This window comes from Xyrauchen texanus, chromosome 36 (genome assembly GCF_025860055.1).
Source record: "Xyrauchen texanus isolate HMW12.3.18 chromosome 36, RBS_HiC_50CHRs, whole genome shotgun sequence".
Lineage (NCBI taxonomy): Eukaryota > Metazoa > Chordata > Actinopteri > Cypriniformes > Catostomidae > Xyrauchen > Xyrauchen texanus.
Genome location: NC_068311.1, coordinates 2,156,901 through 2,177,183, shown reverse-complemented (window position 1 = coordinate 2,177,183; position 20,283 = coordinate 2,156,901). Strand labels below are relative to the sequence as shown.

At 36.6% G+C, this 20,283-nt stretch overlaps 1 protein-coding gene across 1 annotated transcript in view; it reads right to left on the bottom strand.

Moving 5' to 3' along the window:
- Positions 1-7,337: 7,337 nt before the first annotated feature.
- lrfn1 (leucine rich repeat and fibronectin type III domain containing 1) overlaps positions 7,338-20,283 on the bottom strand; it is a 153,535-nt gene continuing 140,589 nt past the window's right edge. Inside the window, exon 4 of the mRNA XM_052106773.1 lies at positions 7,338-10,882. Within this exon, the coding sequence (XP_051962733.1) occupies positions 9,991-10,882 (892 nt within the window). The 3' untranslated portion in view covers positions 7,338-9,990. The remainder of the gene's footprint in view (positions 10,883-20,283) is intronic.

Below are 20,283 nucleotides of genomic sequence, written 5' to 3'. Positions count from 1 at the left end.
ATTATAAGACTTCCTCTATTCATAGTTATATTTGAGAGTATAATGCATTATATAGGTTTTATAATGCATTCATAATGTCTCTTATAACAAGTTAACTTCTCATAAACAATTATCACTACAGTTATAACACATTATAAGACTTCCCCTATTCATAGTTATATTTGAGAGTATAATGCATTATATAGGCATTATACTGCATTCATAATGTCTCTTATAACAAGTTAACTTCTCAAAAACAATTATCACTACAGTTATAACACATTATAAGACTTCCCCTATTCATAGTTATATTTGAGAGTATAATGCATTATATAGGTATTATACTGCATTCATAATGTCTCTTATAACAAGTTAACTTCTCATGAACAGTTATAACTACAGTTATAACACATTATAAGACTTCCCCTATTCATAGTTATATTTGAGAGTATAATGCATTATATAGGCATTATACTGCATTCATAATGTCTCTTATAACAAGTTAACTTCTCATAAACAATTATAACTACAGTTATAACACATTATAAGACTTCCCTATTCATAGTTATATTTGAGAGTATAATGCATTATATAGGCATTATACTGCATTCATAATGTCTCTTATAACAAGTTAACTTCTCATGAACAGTTATAACTACAGTTATAACACATTATAAGACTTCCCCTATTCATAGTTATATTTGAGAGTATAATGCATTATATAGGCATTATACTGCATTCATAATGTCTCTTATAACAAGTTAACTTCTCATAAACAATTATAACTACAGTTATAACACATTATAAGACTTCCCTATTCATAGTTATATTTGAGAGTATAATGCATTATATAGGCATTATACTGCATTCATAATGTCTCTTATAACAAGTTAACTTCTCATAAACAATTATAACTACAGTTATAACACATTATAAGACTTCCCTATTCATAGTTATATTTGAGAGTATAATGCATTATATAGGCATTATACTGCATTCATAATGTCTCTTATAACAAGTTAACTTCTCATAAACAATTATAACTACAGTTATAACACATTATAAGACTTCCCTATTCATAGTTATATTTGAGAGTATAATGCATTATATAGGCATTATACTGCATTCATAATGTCTCTTATAACAAGTTAACTTCTCATGAACAGTTATAACTACAGTTATAACACATTATAAGACTTCCCCTATTCATAGTTATATTTGAGAGTATAATGCATTATATAGGCATTATACTGCATTCATAATGTCTCTTATAACAAGTTAACTTCTCATAAACAATTATCACTACAGTTATAACACATTATAAGACTTCCCCTATTCATAGTTATATTTGAGCGTATAATGCATTATATAGGTATTATACTGCATTCATAATGTCTCTTATAACAAGTTAACTTCTCATGAACAGTTATAACTACAGTTATAACACATTATAAGACTTCCCCTATTCATAGTTATATTTGAGAGTATAATGCATTATATAGGCATTATACTGCATTCATAATGTCTCTTATAACAAGTTAACTTCTCATAAACAATTATAACTACAGTTAAAACACATTATAAGACTTCCCCTATTCATAGTTATATTTGAGAGTATAATGCATTATATAGGTATTATACTGCATTCATAATGTCTCTTATAACAAGTTAACTTCTCATGAACAGTTATAACTACAGTTATAACACATTATAAGACTTCCCCTATTCATAGTTATATTTGAGAGTATAATGCATTATATAGGCATTATACTGCATTCATAATGTCTCTTATAACAAGTTAACTTCTCATAAACAATTATAACTACAGTTATAACACATTATAAGACTTCCCTATTCATAGTTATATTTGAGAGTATAATGCATTATATAGGCATTATACTGCATTCATAATGTCTCTTATAACAAGTTAACTTCTCATAAACAATTATAACTACAGTTATAACACATTATAAGACTTCCCCTATTCATAGTTATATTTGAGAGTATAATGCATTATACAGGCATTATACTGCATTCATAATGTCTCTTATAACAAGTTAACTTCTCATAAACAATTATAACTACAGTTATAACACATTATAAGACTTCCTCTATTCATAGTTATATTTGAGAGTATAATGCATTATATAGGTATTACACTGCATTCATAATGTCTCTTATAACAAGTTAACTTCTCATGAACAATTATAACTATAGTTATAACACATTATAAGACTTCCTCTATTCATAGTTATATTTGAGAGTATAATGCATTATATAGGCATTATACTGCATTCATAATGTCTCTTATAACAAGCTAACTTCTCATGAACAATTATAACTACAGTTATAACACATTATAAGACTTCCTCTATTCATAGTTATATTTGAGAGTATAATGCATTATATAGGTATTATACTGCATTCATAATGTCTCTTATAACAAGTTAACTTCTCATAAACAATTATAACTACAGTTATAACACATTATAAGACTTCCTCTATTCATAGTTATACTTGAGAGTATAATGCATTATATAGGTATTATACTGCATTCATAATGTCTCTTATAACAAGTTAACTTCTCATGAACAATTATAACTACAGTTATAACACATTATAAGACTTCCTCTATTCATAGTTATATTTGAGAGTATAATGCATTATATAGGTATTATACTGCATTCATAATGTCTCTTATAACAAGTTAACTTCTCATAAACAATTATAACTACAGTTATAACACATTATAAAACTTCTTCTATTCATAGTTATATTTGAGTGTATAATGCATTATAACACAATCAACATCTAATATACAAGTTTTTTTCAGGATATCTCAGAATGTACATTAAATGTTTTTGCTTGTGTTATAATGCATTATACTCTAAGGTATATCTATGAATAGGTGAGTATTATAATTGTGGTTAAATGTTTTTATGATCATTTATAATATATTATCAGGTGTATAATGAAACATTACTAATGCATTATAAATATGGGCTGCATAGAAAGTTTTACCTCAAATACTTTCATTGCACGCACAATGAATGTTATCATATATTAATATTAAATGATTATGATTAATTGTATTAACTTATTGCAATTGATTAGATCAATGAATGTACCAGAGCTGCTTCTCTGGGAGAGAGGTTTATATTCCTGGTTTAATAATATATTGATCTCTTATTGATTATAGACTACATCAGATCAATACATCAGTCAGTAAGAGGACATCGCAGGATCTTTGCCGTAATGATGTCAACTGTTTAAGGTGTTTTTCTACCCCAACTGTATCTCTGCATGTCCATATTATAGAATTGAGATGTCAGTTTTAAAACATGTTGGGATCCAAATTGTTTTTTTAATTGTTAAAGACCTTGACACTTTATCGAACAACTCATGGTATTATTCTCCCAGCATTTGGACTATTAATAACCGATTCAGATTTTAATAAATTAGAAGAGCTCATTAAATACTCAGCATGATAAATGAATTTCTTTAATAAACAAATTTCAAGTTGCCTTTTTGTTCCAATAAAAAGATAATTAGGAACATAACTGTCATAGAACCATTATCATGTTAATGGATTTTAATATTGTGTGCGTGTCATACAAAGCATGTTCTGATCTTTTGAGCTTGTTGAATTGTGCTTGCTGATTCATCACTGTCTGTAGAGGGAAAAAACTTAAATTCATGCTGCTGCTGGAGGGAATGAGTTGTAATTAGCAACTGGATTCCTAAAAAAATTCTCAAGTTCTGGGCAATAGTGCAACCCAGTTTCACAATGCTACTGTAGCTACATTTATCTGTTCAACACAAAAACATCCCTCGGGTAATGTTTTAAAGTCAACGTAAACTGTGTTCGTATGGAGCCCCTAAGAAGATATGGCAGAAACTTTGTTTCTGAAACAGTTTTACATGCCCTCGCAATAGTTTGTGTTCCCTCGCAATAAATTAACCATTATTTTTCCAAAAATAATAATAAATGTTTAAACCTTGATATTCAGAGTAAAACCATAGTACTAATACACTAAAACCTATGCTTTTTATTTGTAGTAACTGGTTAATCTATAGCTAATCTATAGTAAAATACATCTTTTCCACCAAAAATGATGGTTACTATGGTCTACAATATTGGTAGCACTTTATAATAAGGTTACATTTGTTAACATTTGTAAATGCATTAGGTATCATAAACAGTGAAAAGAATATTTTATTAAAACTATTGCGAGGGAACACAAAACGATTGCGAGAGAACGCAAAACTTATTGCGAGGGAACTCAAAACTATTTGAGGGAACGCAAAACCTATTGCGAGATAACTCAAAACTTATTGTGAGGGAACTCAAAACTATTTGAGGGAACGCAAAACTTATTGCGAGAGAACTCAAAACTTATTGCGAGATAACTGAAAACTTATTGCGAGAGAACTCAAAACTTATTGCGAGATAACTCAAAACTTATTGCGAGGGAACGCAAAACTATTTGAGGGAACGCAAAACTTATTGCGAGATAACTCAAAACTTATTGAGGGAACGTAAAACTTATTGCGAAAGAACTCAAAACTTATTGCGAGATAACTCAAAACTATTTGAGGGAACGCAAAACTTATTGCGAGAGAACTCAAAACTTATTGCGAGGGAACGCAAAACTATTTGAGGGAACGCAAAACTTATTGAGGGAACGTAAAACTTATTGCGAGAGAACTCAAAACTTATTGAGGGAACGCAAAACTATTTGAGGGAACGCAAAACTTATTGAGGGAACGTAAAACTTATTGCGAGAGAACTCAAAACTTATTGCGAGGGAACGCAAAACTATTTGAGGGAACGCAAAACTTATTGAGGGAACGTAAAACTTATTGCGAGATAACTCAAAACTTATTGCGAGAGAACTCAAAACTTATTGCGAGGGAACACAAAACTATTTGAGGGAACGCAAAACTTATTGAGGGAACGTAAAACTTATTGAGGGAACGTAAAACTTATTGAGGGAACGCAAAACTTATTGCGAGGGAACGCAAAACTATTTGAGGGAACGCAAAACTTATTGAGGGAACGTAAAACTTATTGAGGGAACGTAAAACTTATTGAGGGAACGTAAAACTTATTGCGAGGGAATGCAAAACTATTTGAGGGAACGCAAAACTTATTGAGGGAACGTAAAACTTATTGAGGGAACGTAAAACTTATTGAGGGAACGCAAAACTTATTGCGAGGGAACGCAAAACTATTTGAGGGAACGCAAAACTTATTGAGGGAACGTAAAACTTATTGAGGGAACGTAAAACTTATTGAGGGAACGCAAAACTTTTCCACCAAAAATGATGGTTACTATGGTCTACAATATTGGTAGCACTTTATAATAAGGTTACATTTGTTAACATTTGTAAATGCATTAGGTATCATAAACAGTGAAAAGAATATTTTATTAAAACTATTGCGAGGGAACGTAAAACTATTGCGAGGGAACACAAAACGATTGCGAGAGAACGCAAAACTTATTGCGAGGGAACTCAAAACTATTTGAGGGAACGCAAAACTTATTGCGAGATAACTCAAAACTTATTGTGAGGGAACTCAAAACTATTTGAGGGAACTCAAAACTTATTGCGAGAGAACTCAAAACTTATTGCGAGAGAACTCAAAACTTATTGCGAGATAACTCAAAACTTATTGCGAGAGAACTCAAAACTATTTGAGGGAACGCAAAACTTATTGCGAGATAACTCAAAACTTATTGTGAGGGAACTCAAAACTATTTGAGGGAACGCAAAACTTATTGCGAGAGAACTCAAAACTTATTGCGAGATAACTCAAAACTTATTGCGAGAGAACGCAAAACTTATTGAGGGAACGCAAAACTATTTGAGGGAACGCAAAACTTATTGAGGGAACGTAAAACTTATTGAGGGAACGTAAAACTTATTGCGAGATAACTCAAAACTTATTGCGAGAGAACTCAAAACTATTTGAGGGAACGCAAAACTATTTGAGGGAACGCAAAACTTATTGAGGGAACGTAAAAACTTATTGCGAGAGAACTCAAAACTTATTGCGAGAGAACTCAAAACTTATTGCGAGAGAACTCAAAACTTATTGAGGGAACGTAAAACTTATTGCGAGAGAACTCAAAACTTATTGCGAAAGAACTCAAAACTTATTGCGAGGGAACGCAAAACTATTTGAGGGAACGCAAAACTTATTGAGGGAACGTAAAACTTATTGAGGGAACGCAAAACTTATTGCGAGGGAACGCAAAACTTATTGAGGGAACGTAAAACTTATTGAGGGAACGTAAAACTTATTGAGGGAACGCAAAACTTATTGCGAGGGAACGCAAAACTATTTGAGGGAACGCAAAACTTATTTAGGGAACGTAAAACTTATTGAGGGAACGCAAAACTTATTGCGAGAGAACTCAAAACTTATTGCGAGAGAACTCAAAACTTATTGCGAGGGAACGCAAAACTATTTGAGGGAACGTAAAACTTATTGAGGGAACGCAAAACTTATTGAGGAAACGCAAAACTTATTGAGGGAACGCAAAACTTATTGCGAGGGAACGCAAAACTATTTGAGGGAACGCAAAACTTATTGAGGGAACGTAAAACTTATTGAGGGAACGTAAAACTTATTGAGGGAACGCAAAACTTATTGCGAGGGAACGCAAAACTATTTGAGGGAACGCAAAACTTATTGAGGGAACGTAAAACTTATTGAGGGAACGTAAAACTTATTGCGAGAGAACTCAAAACTATTTGACGGAACTCAAATCTAATTAAGTGGGAACTCAAAACTATTGCGAGAGAACGCAAAACTAATTGTGTCAATAACCTGTAATACACTTCCCTTGTCCTAATTCCAAAAACCTAATGTTTTCTTTTTAGTAATTTTCCTATTAAAATCATGTCTAGTTTTAGGTTTGGTATAGGAGCTAAACTTACGAAAAATGGAAATAACATTGTTCGTTGGTTAACTTTATTTAGCACTATGGGATTAAAAGTTGTACGTTTTTGTACAAGCCAAGTCGTACAATTCCTTACGATTCAGCAACATTTTGGTGGTGTGCGGGTAAACCTCGGTAGATTGTAATTTTCTTGTGAGAGCGTGTTAGGTGGGAATTCAATCTTCCGTAACAATTTAAAAACGTTACTGGAGAGATGCTTTCGTAGTGCGAGGAAAAATGTAGATCGATGATTTCATCTGGGAAGTTATTTTGGTTTATATTGGTTAGCTGCTTTTGTAGACTGTAGATCATTAACGACATTTTTCGCATGCAAAATACTAGAAATGTGCGAAGAAAACAGCAAGAATAAAAGACAAACACACTTCTTACAGTCAATCCACACAAACACGTTTAATCCCCTATCATGAGGCATGAATGGACCAAACTGTAATATCCTAAACGTGGGGATTCGTGATGACAGTGGCTTTTAATATAAAAACCAAACGCCAACACTACAAATGTTTCGTAAAAAGTCATTTCACTTATGACTTACATATTTATAACACATACACTGAGATTTTTAATATACTTATATATGTATTTGTGGTCGCTGTTGTCGTAATTGTCTTTTTCTTTATTTTAATTTTTAACTTTTTTTTTTTTTTTCATCTAGACCAGCCAGATACAAAACCAATTTTGAGGATACAGTCACATTAGCACAATACTGGTTTAGAAACAGTCCTGCATCCAGTCACGAGACGTCCTCGTACAAAACCTGGTCCGTTCTTCCTGAAATAACAAATGTTATTTGGATAGATCTAATTTGAAATGTTTTTTTTTTCTTTGTTGTCATATAGACTGGTGCAATATGTATTCGTATACATCTCGTGTCTTCTGTGCAAAAGTCTTTAAAAGTATTCGACATAAACACACACACACGCTCATGAGTTTATTTACTGCGATCATCGACGTTTTGTATGAAACTCAGTCACTTCCTCTTCCTGTTGCTCCCTTGGCATCACATTGTAAACAAAATAAACGAAAGGAAAGATTGCAACATACAGCATCCTACTTTATCCAGAGACGTGAAGACCAGTGCTGACAGATGTATGTGTTTGTGTGACCACAGGAAGCAGCATCCTCCATTGGTTGGTGTGTTTGATAAGGCACCGCTGCATTACAGAAAAGGGCAGATAACTGACTCTCTCTAGGACTGAAAGAGGACGCGAGGAAAGCTCCTAAAATATGACAGAACAAGCTCTGTTTCAAAACCTAGTGAGCTGTCTTGTTGTTCTTTTAAGTGGAAATCCGAAAGTCGGCAAAAATGTTTTGGATTATGTAAAGCATGTGTCAAAATCGTCACTTTCTGGGCAATTGGCACAAAATGGCACATGGTTGTAGCCAGGGTCGGGACTGGGAAGAGAAATCGGCCCGGGATTTTACATGGCAACTGGCCCAAAAGTTGAGGGGGGTGTTCGCTGTCCTTTTCTGCATATCGCGGCGCCGTTTTGTTCTCTGTTCTGCGTAACGCGGCGGCTTGTTTTTGCTTATTGCGGCCCATCCGGCACGTTTCGCGGCCAACACACCGACCCGCTCGGTTCTCTCCCTGGCCAGTCTGCCCCAAAGTGCGTCGGCCCACCGAGAAAATGCCCGGTATGCCAGATTGCCAGTCCAGCCCTGGTTGTAGCCACAGTGGCACTTTTGTTTAATTAAATGAACTACTTGTGGTTTAGAGCGTGCAGACAAAACGCTCTCACGAACCTCATGTATGCTTGCGATCGGTAACAGATGCATTTATCGGCGAGGTCATAGTTAGCCAATTATGTATTCTCATGGCACGTTGAGGCAAAGTCACATGACTTATTTGATATAAATTCTTGGGTAACATAGTTTGTGTGCATCTCTTCTTATCGAATAAAAAAATGCATCCACCTCAAGTTATCGTAAAATGTGCATTTTGGAGATTTTTAGCATCTTGGCGTTTTCATTCAGCATTTTTAATGAGATATCCCAAAGTTTGCAAAAACATACGTGGATGGAAACAATCCCAAAAATATTTGGAGACCGACTGGAATCGTTTTGATATTTTTCGTTAAAAGTGGGCAGATTTGATACTAAAGTATTATAGCGGTAATTTGAGCATGTTGACAGTAACTTTACTTTAACGCACGCTACAACACGCCACCTGCTCCGAGAAGTGGCATCTCTACATTCGTCCACTTAAAATCACAGTGTAGAAAGTACTTTTTATTTACCATATTATTGAACATAGGACAACCATTGGACTAAAGTTCACATCAATCAATTTTGTCTGTGATTTATTACAAGGGCTTTTATAAGGATGCATCAAAGTACACCTGCATCAGACACTTTTGTAGCATCTCGCTTTTGGTTGCGTCGAGTCATAACTTACCATTCTTAGGTCGCTGTTTAAAGCTAAACATAGTATAATATTTATCTTGAGATCCCTAAATACATATTTGTGCTCCATCAATCTGTGGATACGTCCTTGTGTTGCGCTGTCTGCTGAAAAGAGTCGGTTTGCTCTCTGTATAAGCTGCTCGTTGCCTATACAGCTGAAGTTTCGCTTACTGCCCCCTGGGGGCAAGCTTGAATTGCTCTGGAATCTTCCGGATTACGATCCAGGGACATGATTAATTATTACATTTTTTATATATAATTAATTGCACTGAATTAACACGTTAAATCAATGTAATTATGTTTAATTAATATATACTGAATTATCTTTATTTGGGGGCCTTTCTCTATATGCAAGTATTGATATATGCGATTTATTGTGATTAATTAGATTACTGAATAAAATATGAGCGTATCGGCACCTTTCTCACGTTATGCAACAAATGATTATATTTACTATGCTTGAAAATGAAGCCTTAAAATACTAAGTAGGCAGCTCACTAGATTTTGAAACAGAGCGTCAAAACAGATGTAGGGATCAATATGAGACTGCAACAACGTCTATATATAGACATGTCAAAATGTGTGTAGGAGTTGGCTTCCATGTCTGCACAAGCGTGTGTTTATGTGGTGTAGTCGTCCATCACACCGTACTCTCTAACATCCACTCTGTGCTGCTGAACGTCACCCTGCGATTGCAAGGGGGCGACGCGTCCGTGTTCAGCTGCGTGGTGGATTTGTGTCGCCGGGTTCGAGCCCGTCTCGGGTAACTGTGACTCTGGAACAGAGCATAGTCTCCGTCGAACGAGAACCGGTGCCGAGTCCGGGCGAGCTCACTGGGCAGCAGGCTTATGTTTGTCAGCGCCCCCTTGCTGTCCTTGAGTCGCAGCGGTTCCGTCGGACCGGTGCTCGGCCCGATCAGGCACAGAGACATGGTGGAGCCTGTGAGGCTGCTGTCCGTCTGCGTGTCGTCTGAGGGCGGCCCGCCCAAACTGGCTCGCCTAGAGGGTGGCACTTTCCCTTCGCAAAGTGGCGGGAGTTCCACCTTCAGCTCCTCCTGCGATTCCTCCATCTGTAGAAGCACCAGAGCCTTGCAGTCCTTCATCGTGGGCGACTCGCTGCGACAGGGTCGTTCCTCGCTCGGTTGCGAATGTAGCGGCTGTTTCGAACCGGAACGCCCGAGTCTGCTTCCGTTTGTCTGAGGGTGCTCGTGCATGCCATCGCGAGCTTTCGCCTTCACCCCGCCAACCCCACTGTATGCCTTGTATCGGATCATGAGGATGATGATGAAGACGAGGACGGATGCGACGATTATTCCGCCGATGATGATGATCATGGTTCCACCAAGGAACTGACTGTGGATGAAGCGGCACTGACCGGCCTCCACCGGCGTGTGGAACTGAACACACCCCACCACTCGCGTCGCTGTGAGAGATGTGATGCCATCATCGTACACGGCCAACACGCACAGCTCGTACTCGCGACCAGCAGCCAGATCGTTTATCTTGAACGTCTTGCTTGCAGAGGGAATCATCCTGGACAGGGAAAGAGAAAAGTAATTTAGTCATTTTGGATCCCAATTTGTAGTATACAAAATATTCTCTCTAACATCGTTGCTAGGGAAACTACTTTGAAACTTCAGGTTGTCAAATTACTAGGCTTGGGACCAATGCCGTTTTCAAGTATGCAAACATATATCTCAACACATCATTGGTAAAACTGTGAGTGGCAGGGTTAATTAAAGTAGATCACACACCAGATCAAGGTACGTACAGAAACACTGCAGGCTCGCCGCCTCTGGAGGCAGCGCTACAGAGCTCAACTCGCATATTTTTCCATTAAATTTGACCCAAATCAGTATCATATTTAATCTAGTCATTACTGGATTATACATGGTTTCTAAGTGTCTTTCATATGTATTTTCAATTACATAAATAGCTTGAATGAAGAGCTATTCAATGCTAAATACCGCCATTGCTAATTGTTCCGTTTGCGCAGTTACACCAGTTTCATACACTAACCTGCAAACTCATCTGCGCCACTTTGTTCATTCTTGAAGAAGTACAAAAACATTCGTAACCGTGGACTGCGATCAGCTCGTAATGTGGATGTGATGCCTTGTTAATGCCGCAACCGGCTGCTGTAAAGTTATATCGCCCCCTTGTGGTCTCCCAAAGACATTTCGTCAAAATACATTGAACGTAATGCAACTGGCAGTGAATTGAAAGCACACAAATTAGGATTTTAATTTAAATGTCAGCTGATGTTAATACGTCGCTGCCTCAAAAATGTATTGATCAAATAACGTGTTTATCAATAATCAATATATATCGATATTTTATGAAATCCCCAGAAATGACAAGCTACTCTGTAAGATAATTTATAATAGTTAAACGACAGTCAAGTTACCTTAAATTTGCATTAAGTGTCTTTCATTTTGGGCAACTTCACGTCCCAGGGGGTTCATTTTTATTCAAACTAACAGATTTCAACTTTTTGTTATATGATGGTCACGATAAAACGGACTCTGACCAGTCTTGTCCCAGACACAGACTTTCAATATTAAACTATGAAAATACGTTATAAAAATACAAATTATTACACGTTTCACATCAGGAAGACTCACAACCGTAGTGAAATTTAAGATGACATTTATTTGATGAATATAAAACAGAAATGTAATGTCTCGCTTTGGCGTAAGCCCCGTCTGGCGGTCCGAAGAAGTTGCACACGGAACCGTCATATCCTGCCGGAGATAGGAGGCGAGGAGCCTACCCCCGTGCAGGACGGGACTCAACAGGTGGTGCTGGGGTGGTGGAGGTTGCAATGTGATTGTGAGCAGATTTATAAAGCAATGGCTTACATGTGATTGGCTAGGAGTTACCCCGCTAATGGTGTGATGACGTACAGCTGCTAGCTCGGTTGTGAATGTAGCAGCTGTTTCGAACCGGAATGCCCGAGTCTGCTTCCATTTGTCTGAGGGTGCTCGTGCATGCCACCGCGAGCTTTCGCCTTCACCGCGCCAACCCCACTGTATGCCTTTTATCGGATCATGAGGATGATGATGAAGACGAGGACGGATGAAACGATTATTCCGCCGATGATGATGCTCATGGTTCCGCCAAGGAACTGACTGTGGATGAAGTGGCACTGACCGGCCTCCACTGGCGTGTGGAACTGAACGCACCCCACGACTCGCGTAATGTCTCGCTTTAGCGTATGCCGAGTCTGGCGGTCTGAAGAAGTTGTACTCGGAACCGTCATATCCTGCCGGAGATAGGAGGCAGGGGCGAGGAGCCTACCCCCGTGTGGGACGGGGCTCAACAGGTGGTGCTGGGGTGGTGGAGGTTGCAATGTGATTGAGAGCAGACTTATAAAGCAAAGGCTTACATGTGATTGGCTAGGAGTTACCCCGCTAATGGTGCGATGACGTACAGCTGCTAGTCTTCCCGCTAGAACTACGCTGCGCTTACATTTCCAATCAAGCTGTAATTTTGCCAAATAAAAAGTGTGAAAATATGATTTAATTGTGTGTATTTTAGGATACATCAAATGTACAAAATCAGCCTTAGCAAGACAAAGAAGTCAGCCATTTTTATTTAAAAAATTTAACAAATATAATTTCCATGTGCTGGAAATGACACTTTTTTTTGAGTAAACAAAAATATATGCAAGAAGTTCATGAAAATGTTATAATTTCAGGGCAAAATCTGAACCGTCACTTTTGAATGCAAAAATGAACAAAACCGCTTGTATTAACTTGCTTTATGTGCTCTTCGCCTTCCGCCATTTCAAGCGGTTCTGTTGTTGCTACCTTTGGGAGTTGTGCAACATCATTTACTCTCGGTTCCTTAGTACGCAATCTGAGCCGGGCCAGAGTTTAAGAAACAAGCTCTAACTGAAACACCTCAGATCACAGCTGGCAAGGCTGGCACCTGATTTCTGACTGCTGGCTGTAAAGCGGGACGTTCTCAGCCGCTGATGATGCATGAGATTGTCCTGAAGGTCATGGGTCACTGTAACAAACTGCTCCGTCTGTCAGTTAAAGGTTAAAAGGTACAGAGGCTAAATCGGAGTCAATGGTAGAGACCTCACTGAGCGACAGAGCGAGACGAGAGGAGAATTATGGGTGGGAGAGGGGAACGGTTCACTGAGATGATTTTGAAGCTGACTATCGCCAGAGACATTTAAGTCGCAAATACTGCTTAATTTTACACCAGCAAAAACAACGTTTTGGCAACATAACATGCTTTCTTTAAGTAGCCTCAAAACATCAATGTAACAGTTTTACTACCAAAACAAAACCAGAGCAAACTGCAACATTTTCACAATGCTTTACGTTTTTAAATAACGTATTATGTGCATTTCAATTAAACGTTACAAAAATGTACTGAAAGTATTTTTGTCTACAGAATGTGCCTGTACAAACTGGCCAGATTACGTTTGCGCAGCATTTGTTTACATTAGTGCCAAGTTGGGCATGGTAATAATTGTTACAGGTATAAAACATTTTAAGGAGATGCGCTAACAACACCGATATATCACACTCTTTCTACATTAACTACAGGGTGGGAACGATAGCTATAAAAAAAATTAAATATTCACAAGTTAAAATGCAAATTATTCATATCAGGAATGGAATTAAAATACAACTAGTGAAAGTGCTAGTTTTTATAAAGAAATCTAAAAAAAGTCATTCACAGAAATACATATTCTTAAATTCAAAAATTAAATTTCAACTAAAAAAAACAAATTCAAATATTTCTAGTAAAATTGCTATTTTATATCAGTAACAACTGGCACTAATAAAAAATACAAATGATTTTTACTTGCATAAATACGCATTCTTGATATAAAAATTACATTTCAACTAGTAAAAACTACTTATAAAATTGCTATTGTTATATCAATAATCATATATTTAATATACACAGCATTAGTAAAAACTAATTTATCAATATTAAAAATGATCTTATTACTTGCAAATTAAACATTATTGATTTCAAAAATGAAATTTAAACTAATAAAAAACAAATTGAAACACTAATAGTAAAAGTGTTATTTTTATATCAGTGTTTAAATGTGCACTTGTAAAAAGTAATGCCTCAATATTAAAAATGATCTTATTACTCGCAGAAATACACATTCTTGATATAAAAAAATTACATTTCAACTAATAAAAAACTAATTAAAATAGTACTAGTAAATTTGCTATTTTATATCAGTAAAAAATGCCACTAATAAAAAATAAAAATGATTTTTACTTGCATAAATAAACAATTTTGACATCAAAAATGTTATTAAATTTACTAAAAAACAGACTAAAACTACTTGTAAAATGTATATATTTTTATATCAGTAATTACAATGGCAGTAGTAAAAACACAATCTTATTACTAGCAAATCCACTACAGTGAAAACCAAATTAAAGTAATTCAATTGTTGATATCAGGAATATATTTTTCACTACTGACAATGTAATTATTGATATCAAAAATGATCATTTTTACAAGTAAGGCGTGCACTGCTGATCTCTAAAAAGATAGAAATAATTTAATTCAAAATGATATTTCAAAGTCACTCTGTGCTGGTGGAGTCATTCATAATTCATGTCATCAGAACTTCATTTCTTTCATGGAAAAAAGGGGCGTTCAATCATCTATACGTGACAGACTGTATATACACATCAGAGCTCTGCTGTAGACGTGTGCTGGTCTCTTGGTGTTGAACATGTTTGCTATGGCTGAGAATCAAAGGCTTGACATTGTCTGGACCGAATCCCGTCTAATGTCTTTCTAACACAGATACTGATGAAATCACTTCAGTCCTCAGGCCTCATTCTCATCAGCCACTGACGAGCAATTAGGGGTTTAACTGATGCATACGTTAAAGTAGCAACACGGGCGATGCCTTCCTAAACGTGGAATCATTTATAACCGCTTATTTCTGTCAATGACACTTTTGAATCCTAAACTGAAAGAAAAAAGGTTGAATCTCACAATCTATATATATATATATATATATATATATATATATATATATATATATATATATATATATATATATATATATGTGTATCTTTTAATTTATTTATTTTAATAATAATAATAATAATAATAAGTTTATTTTATATAGCCTTTCACAAACCCAAGGTCAGCTTTACATAGTGGAAAGGCAATGAAACACAACTGCAAACAAACCAAAACAATTCAACAAAGACATGTTATCTGTATGATGCTATGAGTTTGTTGTGGAGAAATGATCATTAAACAGAAAGGTTTTGAGATGTGCTTTAAAGAAAGGAAGAGAAGCACAGTCACGAAGAGGTTGTGGGATGCTGTTCCAGAGTTTGGGGGCCAATGCACTGAAGGACCTGCCACCCAGGGTTGAAAGTCTGGAGCGAGGGATAGCCAAGAGATTTTGGTCAGAGGATCTCAGTGAGCGTGAAAGAGTGTACGGGGTCAGGAGGTCGCGGATGTAGGGGGGAGCAAGGTTGTGGAGGGCTTTGAAGGTGAGTAGTAGTACTTTGTATTTGATCCGGGATGGAACTGGTAACCAGTGGAGTTGTTGGAGAATGGGTGTGATGTGTGCTGATCGTTTGGTACGGGTGAGCAGCCTGGCTGCCGAGTTTTGAATATATTGTAGCCTTTTAAGTGATTTAGCAGGGAGACCAAGGAAAAGTGCGTTGCAGTAGTCAAGACGGGACATAATGAAGGAGTTTACCAAAATCTGTGCATCACTAGCAGAGAGAAAGGGTTGGAGGCGAGCAATGTTACAGAGGTGAAAGAAGGCAGTCTTAGTGAGTGATTTTATATGAGGATCAAAGCTAAGGGTGGAGTCAAGCAAAATGCCAAGGTTTTTAACAACAGGAGTAGGGTGGATAGGTGAACCATCAATGTTGAGAGTGAGACTGTGAGATTTGGAGAAAGATAAATATTTGTAATTAATATATATATATGTATCTTTTAATTGATTTATTTTAATATTTGTAATTAATATATATATATGTATCTTTTAATTTATTTATTTTAATATTTGTAATTAATATATATATGTATCTTTTAATTTATTTATTTTAATATTTGTAATTAATATATATATGTATCTTTTAATTTATTTATTTTTAATATTTGTAATTAATATCTATATGTATCTTTTAATTTATTTATTTTAATATTTGTAATTAATATCTATATGTATCTTTTAATTTATTTATTTTAATATTTGTAATCAATATATATATATGTATCTTTTAATTTATTTATTTTAATATTTGTAATTAATATATATATATATCTTTTAATTTATTTATTTTAATATTTGTAATTAATATATATATGTATCTTTTAATTTATTTATTTTAATATTTGTAATTAATATATATATATATGTATCTTTTAATTTATTTATTTTAATATTTGTAATTAATATATATATATGTATCTTTTAATTTATTTATTTTTAATATTTGTAATTAATATATATATGTATCTTTTAATTTATTTATTTTAATATTTGTAATTAATATATATATATATATATACACTCACCTAAAAGGATTATTAGGAACACATACTAATACTGTGTTTGACTCCCTTTCAGCCTTCAGAACTGCCTTAATTCTACGTGGCATTGATTCAACAAGGTGCTGAAAGCATTCTTTAGAAATGTTGGCCCATATTGATAGGATAGCATCTTGCAGTTGATGGAGATTTGTGGGATGCACATCCAGGGCACGAAGCTCCCGTTCCACCACATCCCAAAGATGCTCTATTGGGTTGAGATCTGGTGACTGTGGGGGCCATTTTAGTACAGTGAACTCATTGTCATGTTCAAGAAACCAATTTGAAATGATTCGAGCTTTGTGACATGGTGCATTATCCTGCTGGAAGTAGCCATCAGAGGATGGGTACATGGTGGCCATAAAGGGATGGACATGGTCAGAAACAATGCTCAGGTAGGCCGTGGCATTTAAACGATGCCCAATTGGCACTAAGGGGCCTAAAGTGTGCCAAGAAAACATCCCCACACCATTACACCACCACCACCAGCCTGCACAGTGGTAACAAGGCATGATGGATCCATGTTCTCATTCTGTTTACGCCAAATTCTGACTCTACCATCTGAATGTCTCAACAGAAATCGAGACTCCTCAGACCAGGCAACATTTTTCCAGTCTTCAACTGTCCAATTTTGGTGAGCTCTTGCAAATTGTAGCCTCTTTTTCCTATTTGTAGTGGAGATGAGTGGTACCGGTGGGGTCTTCTGCTGTTGTAGCCCATCCGCCTCAAGGTTGTGCGTGTTGTGGCTTCACAAATGCTTTGCTGCATACCTCGGTTGTAACGAGTGGTTATTTCAGGCAAAGTTGCTCTTCTATCAGCTTGAATCAGTCGGCCCATTCTCCTCTGACCTCTAGCATCAACAAGGCATTTTAGCCCACAGGACTGCCGCATACTGGATGTTTTTCCTTTTCACACCATTCTTTGTAAACCCTAGAAATGGTTGTGCGTGAAAATCCCAGTAACTGAGCAGATTGTGAAATACTCAGACCGCCCGTCTGGCACCAACAACCATGCCACGCTCAAAATTGCTTAAATCACCTTTCTTTCCCATTCTGACATTCAGTTTGGTGTTCAGGAGATTGTCTTGACCAGGACCACACCCCTAAATGCATTGAAGCAACTGCCATGTGATTGGTTGATTAGATAATTGCATTAATGAGAAATTGAACAGGTGTTCCTAATAATCCTTTAGGTGAGTGTATGTATGTATCTTTTAATTTATTTATTTTAATATTTGTAATTAATATATATATATATATGTATCTTTTAATTTATTTATTTTAATATTTGTAATTTATATATCAGGGGTCACCAACACGGTGCCCGCGGGCACCAGGTCGCCCCCAAAGACCACATGAGTCGCCCGCAGGCCTGTTCTAAAAATAGCACAACTCAGCTGCGTATAAAATTTTATTTTATTCTGTTGCTATTCATTTTTTTTTTTATCACACTTGCATTTATATAGATTTAAAAAATTAAAATATCTTAAAAATATGTTTCTTATACATGAAGTTTAGATAAGTTTAGGTGAACTCTGATGTACTCCAGTTCAGTCAGTATTGTGCGTGTGACAATACAGTGCTCGTGGAGAGTAGGCTAAGCTAGAGGGCGCAGCGAAGATTGGCGCTGAACGTAGTTTCTTACCCCAAAAACATGGCAGAAAAAAGAAAGAAAACATATCACTTTCACAATGAATGGGAGTCGGGAGTTCTTTTTTACGACTGTGAAAGAAACCTGCGTGTGTCTTATATGCGGAGCGACTGTGGCAACGGCAAAGCGGCAAAATGTGGAGAGACACTTTACTACGAATCACAAAAACTACTAACTACCCACCGGGAAGCGCACTACGGGCAGAAAAAGCCCTTGAGCTAAAGACAGCTTTGGGTAAGCAACAAGCTTTTTTCACAAGGCCGGCAAAAAAGTCACAAAAAGCAACCGAAGCCTCTTTTAGAGCTACGCATTTCCTGATCAAGAAGAAGAAGGCATTTTCAGACGGAGAAGTTGTCAAAGAAGCAATGATGATAATTGCTAACACTGTACTTAAAGACGAGAAATATGGAAGCGATGTAATCGCCACTCTCTCCGACGTCCAACTGGGGGCATCTACGATGGCTAGACGAGTGTCAGCTTTGTCCAGTAACTTGGTCGATCAGCTGGACCGGGATCTGGTGAGGTGCAGGTGGTTTAGCATCCAGTGCGACGAGTCCGTGGACAGCACAGCGCAGCTGATGGTTTTTATCCAGATGGTGTTTGAAGATTTCTCCACAAGAGAAGTACTCCTGACACTACTGCCCATAAAGACAACTACGAGGGGAGATGACATCTATAACACAGTGAAGGAGTTTTTCGTGCAGAAAAAGGTACCATTGGAAAAGCTGGTAGCGGTGACCACAGATGGGGCTCCTGCTATGATTGGCCGACATGCAGGTTTCATCGCTCACTGTAAAGGTGACCCAGACTTCCCAAAATTTCTGCATTACCACTGCATCATTCACCAGCAGGCATTGTGTGCCAAAGTGATCGGCTCTGGGCACGTGATGACTCCCGTTGTGAAAATCATAAACAATATCCGCTCCAAAGCAAAACAGCACAGGATTTTCAAAGTGCTATTGGAGGAGATGGCAGCTGAATATGGTGACCTGCTACTACACACAGAAATCAGATGGCTCAGCAGAGGACGAGTTTTACTTCGTTTTTGTCACTTTTGGGTGAAATCAATGAGTTCATGCAGTCCAAAGGCAAAGACGTCTCACTGCTAGAGGACACAGAGTGGACACTTGACATTGCATTTTTGATGGACATTACTGGGAAACTAAACCAATTAAACTTTGAGCTGCAAGGTAAAGGCAAGAATGTTGTTAATATGATAAGTGCTTTAAATGCATTTAAAGCCAAAATGAACATTTTCTCTCTGGATCTACAGAGAAAAAGGTGCTGCACTTTCCCTCTGTGCAGTCAGTGCTGAAAGACAATGCTTCTGCATCTGATACATTTGACAAAGTTGCAGACAAGTACTATGAAGTCATAAACAGACTTGGGCAAGAGTTTGAGAATAGGTTTTGTGACCTAGATCAGCTTGAGCCATGTGTATCATTCATTTCCAATCCTTTCATGAATGTGGACACAACAAGCTTCGCTGAGCAACTAAGTACAACGTTCAACTTGGATGCTGGACAGGTGGAGATTGAAATCATAACATTGCAAAATGACCTCCACCTCAAAGCCTACAAGGCTGCACCAAACTTTTGGTGCCTTGTTGACACAGAGAAGTACAGTGGTGTGTGTGTGTACAGCAGCTATGAAGGTTGCCAGCCTGTTTGGTTCTACCTATCTATGTGAATCAGCATTTTCTGACATGAACTTCATCAAGAACA